The sequence below is a fragment of the Nanorana parkeri genome, unplaced genomic scaffold (genome assembly GCF_000935625.1).
Source record: "Nanorana parkeri isolate BGI_ZX_2015 unplaced genomic scaffold, ASM93562v1 scaffold520, whole genome shotgun sequence".
In the NCBI taxonomy this organism is placed as follows: Eukaryota; Metazoa; Chordata; class Amphibia; order Anura; family Dicroglossidae; genus Nanorana; species Nanorana parkeri.
In genome coordinates this window covers 311,633-319,172 of record NW_017306788.1, presented here as the reverse complement: position 1 = coordinate 319,172, position 7,540 = coordinate 311,633, and the positions used below count along the sequence as shown (strand labels likewise).

Genomic DNA, 7,540 nt, shown 5'->3' with positions numbered 1-7,540 from the left:
TATATATATATATATATCCCATAGTAACAGTTAAAGGGAAGCAATATTCACAAGCTATATATAAACATTATTTACAGTGTGGGCGCTATGGTTAATGTGGTTTGTTAGTATTAAGTAGCGTTGTCATGGAGAGGTAAAGTAACCGACACACAAGGCACAAAGTGAAATAATCTGCATAACAATATTTGCTTAAAAAGGTTTATACATTTCCTTGCCAAGATAAAAGAAAAATAAGGGTAACCAACATGAATAGGATCAAAGAAAGCACAAAACTGTAGCCCATGGCATAACATAGAAATCACTATGTCATTGAAATGACCCAGTGCACCCCTAAGCATGCTATAACTGTACAATGGGCAACATAACATGCCAGATCTTACCTTCATCTTTACCAGTATCCCCCTCAAATATTCAACCTCTAGAAATGCCTGTGCAAATGCAGACTTTCTAAAAGTTATGCCCTTGTCAAAATTTCTTTAAGGGTGCAAGAAAGGCCTTGCTACCTATTGTGTCCAATATATAGATTTAGTTTTAGTTTAGTAAGTTACACCTATTGAACACACAAGATGTGCACTTACTTAATTTCTGCCACTACATCAAGGTGCACCTCCTCACTCTCCGTCACCTCCTGGCGAACCTGCACCCAATTTTATCTTTTGCTACATGTGCTCCAACATGGAGACTCTCATAGGTTAGAGTTAGGACCTCACTACACAGGTGGCCTTGACGAGGCGGTGCGGCTTCCACATATTCTGCAGAAGACGTATCTAAAACCTCTGTTTTTAACCTTAGCGGTTAGACAGCTGTTTTTTTGCTGGTGAGTGTGCTGGGAAACTTTTTGCTGTTCTACCCCACTCTCTGACACTGCACCACCATGCACTTCCTTACTCTCTGCCACTACATTGACGCACACTTCCTCACTCTCCGCCTCTGTACCGACGCACTTTTTATTACTCTGTCCACTGCACGCTGCTCGCACGCAAACTTCTTCACTCACTGTCACTGCATCAAAGCACACCTCCCCACTCTCTGCCACTGCACCTCCTCACTCTCTGCCACTGCGCCGACACGCAATTCCTTGCTTTCCACCACTGAGCTGATGTACACTTTACTCTCTGCACAGTGTACTGATGCGCACCTCCCCACTCTCTGCCGGTGAACTGGCACACTCTTACTCACTTTCTGCCACCATCGTGCACCTTCTCACCTTTCATCAGTGTGCAGTTCTTCACTCCCCGCCACTGCATCAGCACACACTTTTGTATTCATCCCATTCAACAAATGGCCACTTTTGCTAGAATGCCTTTTAATGAGATTTCACATTTTTACACCAGAGACTTCTGGCCATATGTGCTGTAATAAGAAGCTAACATTAATACAAGAAATATTTGCTGTTGTTTATTTCAAGTTCTAGAAGCAGAACCCGTCTCACTAGACATTGAAAATATTCTCTTCAAGAAGCTGTTGCCTTGGAGCTTTCTGCCTTGTTACACAGAAGAGAAAGGATTCAGGGGAAAATGTGAAAATGATAAAAACAGACAACTTACTTCATAGCTTGTGCAGTAGATCACCTCCCACTCGCAAAATTTACAATCCAGATTGCTGGTGAGCATGGGCATGATGTAGTGCAGTTTTATGCGCTTCCAACAATGCCTATCAAATAAACTGAAGATACAGTTCCATACCTTAATTAAATACTTCTATTATGACTCCCTAGGATTATTTGTTTCCTGTATTTATAGATTGACAAGCACTTTACAAAGTGCATAGATCCATTGATTCATTCACATCAGGCTCTGTCCTCGCCTCCAGGAGCTCACAATCTAATGTCGCTATAGCATTCAAACCCATACACATTCCTACCAGGTGTCCCTGGTGAATGTGCAAGGTATACACTGAACTGAGTGTTAAGTTTGTTTTATTAAAACTGACTGGTTAAAGTGATATTAAAAGGAGAACTATGGGGTCAGGGCTTTTCCCCATAGTTCTCCTAAGGCCCCATTCACACTGAGCGATTCGCAAATCGCGCGTTTGTCGCGCATTGAGCAAGCTAGAATCGCGGCAAAATCCGCTCCAAAAAGGGTCCTGCTGTAGCGACGCACGACCCGCGACAGCGACGGACAGAGCCCCATTGCCATGCATTGGAGAGCGATATCGCACTGTAAATTGCCGCGATATCGCGGGAATTACAGCGCGATAAATCGCTCAGTGTAAATGGGGCCTTAGGGTAACGGGAGGACACAAATTAGCGTCCTCCCGTCACCCAAAGCTCAGTATACTGCAAGCTACAGCTCGCGGTATACTGAGACGCCGCAGCCGGGACGGATCCCAACATTACTGTCGAGATTCGCCCAGCTGCGTGATTGACAGCCGGCTCTGCCTATCTAGAGGCAGAGCCAGCTGTACCCGTCCCCTCCCCCATCCGTTCCACCAGTCAGCGCTGGAGGATCGGACAGGGAAGGGGGGGAATCCCTGCAGAGAGCCGTGACAGTCAAGCCTTAAAGGATAACTATGAGGCGAGTGAAAATCACTCAGCCTCATAGTTCTAGGCGATCTGTGGCAATGAAACTGTCACAGGTCAGCTCAATAGATCGGTAAGGGAGCGAACAGATACCGTCGCTTGCTCACTTCTTGATCTATCCCTGCAGAGAGCCGTGACAGTCACTCACGGCTCCCTGCAGGGATAGATCGAGAAGTGAGCCATCGTTGGTTCACCAATTAGCAATACCCTCCTATATACTTGGCAAAAGCTACATTCGAGTAACGGACATTTATAACGGATTGCCTTACAATGGCTAAGTCAAAGTCTAGACCTTAAAGGACAACTTCACCTTAAGCTCCCCTAACACCCCTGGAGAAGCTCACCTCATAATACTTACATTCCTCCACAATTCAGCGATCTTTGCTCTGATGTGGTCCCAGCTGGCTCTCCTTCAAACTGCATGTGTGCACCATGGCCCCATTCATTCTTATGGGACCATACTGATGGCAGCCTCCAGTGGTGATGGCAGAGTACAGCTTGCTCTTATGAATGAATGGGACCATGAAGCACATGCACACTAAAAAAAAGGAGCTGGTCGGAACCTTGCCAGAGGGAATAGTGCTGGATCAGGGAAAATAGTATGCATTTAGGTAGCTGGGCTGCACTCAGGAGGGTTGCAGATTTTTTATAAAGGACAACTTCACTAAGGATCTATTTACACCACAATGCGGTGTACTGCATGAAGTTAAAAAGCCTATGTAAAATGAATGAGAATTTATTTTAGGGATGCACCAATACCGGTTTTTCGGTATCGAGTATAAGTTCTGATAAAAAAAATTTCGGTACTCGCCAATAGAGTATCGGTGCCAGATTCTCAGGAAGTATGGCGGCGGAACACGACCCATCGCCCGGCTTCCTGATTGCCTGTGAAGCCGGAGTTCTACCGAAAAAACACCGGCTTCACTTGCCAAGGCTGCCTGACCAATCAGGAAGGAGGCGAGTTATGAGGTGCCATCTGGCTTACTGATTAGTCAGGAAGTCAGGCTGACTAACAACAGTGAAGACGGCTTCCTAGCCAATCAGGAAACCAGGCGGCACTTCATAACTCGCCTCCCACTTTCCTGATTGGCTAGGAAGCTGGCTTCACTGGTTCCTAGGCAACCTGGCTCCCTGACCAATCAGGAAGCGGGTTATTAGGTACTGCCCGGCTTCCTGATTGGCCAGGAAGCCAGGCTGCCTAGCAACAAGTGAAGCCGGCTTCCTAGCCAATCAGAAAGCCGGGAGGAGGGCCATAACCCACCTCCCGGCTTCCTGATTGGAAAGGAAGCTGGCTCCATGCTCCCTCGGCACTGCTAGTCAGAAGGAGATCACCCTGTGACCGTAAGTTCTGGTATCTGAGCATTGGGGCGAGTACTCTGTATTGGCGCATCCCTAATTTATTTATATACTTCTTTTTAGATTATACATTTTACCCTCAAACAGAAACTATAAAATGTAAGTGCTTCAATGTTTCAATTCTGATTTACAGTATGGAACATGTGACGTTGTAAACCTGCACATAAGGTCCCTTATGGCACATGTTTATAAAATCACATGTGCTGTGCAAAACAGTAAATTTGAATCAAAACCATCTCCCCTGACAACCCAATGCACTTGGAGTGTAGATCTCCAGGCTTGAGTGCTGTCACATGGGGGGGGGAGAGGGGTTGTGCCAAGTTGGGTATACATGGTTAAAATTTCATTCATAAAATGTTACTTCTAGAACATTCACTTTGATTCTCTAACAGCTAATGGGGTGAAATCAGCAATTGATCTAGACTGTAAGGGGGGGTCAAAGGGAGCAAAATCCTTTCTCTAACAGACAAAATTCTAACATTGATTGTGGTTTTCAATCCATAAACTCAACACATTTACCAAAAAATCAAATGTTAAAATCAAACAAATTTTGAACAACATTTATCAAGTCTTTGATGGCATAACTGAATGTTCTGATGGGATTTTTTGTATGAACATTTGTACGGAAATCTACCAGTGTATGGCCAGCCTCAGAGCTGTCCCAATAATGAGGCAGTCTGGGCTGCTACCTTAGGCGGCATCTCTTTGGGTGACGTGGAAGGGTGGCAGGCAGTGCTGCACAATGTTTGCAGTTTGCCTGCCATCCCCTTTCCGGCTAGAGCATCCCAGGTTGCTAAGAGCCAGGCAGGAAGATGGTCAGGGCCATACACATCTCCACGCCCAGCTCTTAGCAACTTGGGACGCTTTTGCCAGCGTCCCGCTGAGCTCCTGGCAACCAGTGATGTCACTGGCGGGACGCTAGCCAGAGGGTCCCAGGTTGCCAAGAGCCCAGCAAGACGGTTGGGAGATGCAGAGCCCTGACACATCTGCCCACACGGCTCTTAATGGCGTCACTTTCCACCAGCATCATCCCCACCACTGATTGTGCATGCATCTGCATCCCCCTTATTACCACCCATGCACACATCTTGAAGCAGACCTTCACTCAGGCCTGGTTTACACCTACGCGGTTTCAGTTTTGCGCGTTTTTACACGTTTATTTTCTCTTTAAATGCACAAACATGCATTTCTCCCTGAATAGAGAGATCTATGGGAAAAAACTGTGCGACATCCGCCTGAAAATAGCTCCTGCATCTTTTTAGGCAACAGGCATTCTCCTACACGTGACACAATGCTAAGGTGTGAGCAGTCACCATTGACTTGCATGGAAATGTGTTTTGTGCGTCTTCACGCTATTAGATCAGTGCGGGAAAACAGCTCAGGTGTAAACTAGGCCTCAAATAATAAACCTTCCACCAACCTAATCCTCCCCCTCCACTTTTAAAAAGCCGCTTTTATTTATTTACCCCGCTTTTTTTTTTGGCTCTGTTGCCTATCGTCATTTCCTCCCAGGTGAGAATGGCGTTTCACTTTCCTCCAGGGATAGGTATTACTTCTCCAGATTCTGTCTTCTCCAGTTTTGATAAGTACCCCTCCATGGTACTTTATCACAATTGTGTTTTGGTGCAATTTGATGATGAAAGCGCATGGTGCAGCAGGATGCATTGGGGTACCACTAACAATAAATGGCACTGCAGCACCTCTTACAAAGTGACGCACATTGTCATGCTGTAAAACACATGCATCTTTGTGCACATTGCCGCAATGCAAAGATGAAAACAAGGACTTGGGGTCCCCCCAGCCTCCCTCCATAAATGAACTCTAAAATATGTAAGAATGAAAAATTAAAGAAAGCAATTGTTTTGTGGGTGAACGTTCTAGTACTGCACAGGACAGTTTATATGTGTTCTCTCTGTTTATCTTCTCCATGTGAACTTCAATATAAAAGTACAGCTGCCTTCCCTGGCTGCGGGAAGAATAAAGCGCTGTCATACGCCGGGGTACATGAGACCTGCACACAGTGATGTGCAGCCATGATCGAGCACAATTCTAGACAAACGGCAGCTATACAATACCTTCACACTCCCGGCCAGCCACGGCCATGCTGTCACTACTTCCGGGACAGAATGACAGCACCGCCTCTCTACAACACGTGGGCGGAGCCACCAGTTCCCAGCACCGCCCCTCCCCGTGAACTCTTTCATCCCTGGAAGTTCTTATTGTAGCGACTTTCTACTACCAGCAGCTCTCTTTCTATTGATGGCTTCTTTGACAGCAGATGGGCTTTTGTTAACCCCTTCATTGCCAGCAGAAGGGCTTTTGTTAACCCATTAATTGCCAGCAGAAGGGATTTTGTTAACCCATTCATTGCCTGTAGATGAGCTTTTGTTAAAAAATACATTGCCAGCAAATTGCTCCTTTTTTACATTGAACCCTTAACTACCAGCAGCTCTCTTTCTTTCAATGACTTCCTTGCCTGCAGATGGCCTTTTGTTAACCCCTTCATTGCCACCAGATGTTTTGCCCTTTTTAAAGTAACCCCTTTCTATGAATGGCTTCTTTGCCAGCAGATAGTCTTTTGTTAATCCCTTCATTGCCTGTAGATGGGCTTTCGTTAACCAATTAAATGCCAGCAAATGGATCTTTTTTTTAAATAACTCCTTCACTACCGGCAGCCCTCTTTCTATCAATGATGTCCTTGCCAGCAGATGGCCTTTTATTAACCCTTTCATTGCCAGCAGATAGTTCCTTTTTAAAATAAAAAAAAATTAACTCCTTCACTACCAGCAGCTCCCTTTCTATCAATGGCTTCCTTGTCAGCAGATGTCATTTTATTATAGAAGAGCTCCCGCACTGCGAGGGTTAAATGCTTGTTTTGGTCTAGGGTCTAAAATAAAAAAAATATATACTCACTTGACCCCCGGTCCCATGGCAGGAGGCCCTCATCTCTCTCCCCCTCTGCTCTGGCTGTGAAATGTCCCTCAGCATCCTCATGTTCAGTGCAAGCCAATGGACTTGATGACATCATGGACCCTTAGACCGCCGGAGCCCGCGGAAGAAGAGTGTGCAGGGAACGGTCCAGTAGCCAGGTGAGACCAAGGATCGGGTAAGTATATCTTTTTTTAATTTTAGACCCTAGATCAAAACAAGCAGTTAACCGTTCCACTCAATTGCAATTTGAGTTTGACATGCTTGCCCCATGGAAAATAGCTACCTTATTATAAACAGGTACCCAGGTGAGCTAAAGGGTCTATGGTAGGATTTGGGGGTAGTTTTTTGGGATATGTGGTAGCACAACTTTAATGCATCAGAGCCAATTGTTTAAGGGTCGGTTCACACCACAAAGTCTGCGTTCCAGAGCCTCCGGCCTTTGAAACGCACTGGAACACAAGCCGGCCGGCTCCTTGCGTTCAAGGGCGGGAGGGGGCATGGCGGTGCATTGAAGTCAATGGCATCGCAGCCATGCCCCAAAGTGTGTGAACGCCCGCACCCGGAATGAGGGCACATTAGTGCTTGTGTTCTGGTCCAGTGCAATCCGCACAAATACTGTAAGCACTATTTTTGCAGATCACACTGGACCGGAACGTAGGCACTAATGTGAAGCCAATGAGTGGCCAGCTCTGTATGGGTATTCTCACAGCGGCTGGTGGCTGCTGTCAGAAT

The 7,540-nt window shown here is 46.0% G+C and overlaps 1 protein-coding gene across 1 annotated transcript in view; it reads right to left on the bottom strand.

The window, feature by feature from the left end:
• Positions 1-6,013, bottom strand: part of ZNF277 (zinc finger protein 277) — a 67,351-nt gene extending 61,338 nt beyond the window's left edge. Inside the window, exon 1 of the mRNA XM_018561381.1 lies at positions 5,953-6,013. Coding sequence (XP_018416883.1) covers positions 5,953-5,980 — 28 coding nt within the window. The 5' untranslated portion in view covers positions 5,981-6,013. The remainder of the gene's footprint in view (positions 1-5,952) is intronic.
• Positions 6,014-7,540: the final 1,527 nt, after the last annotated feature.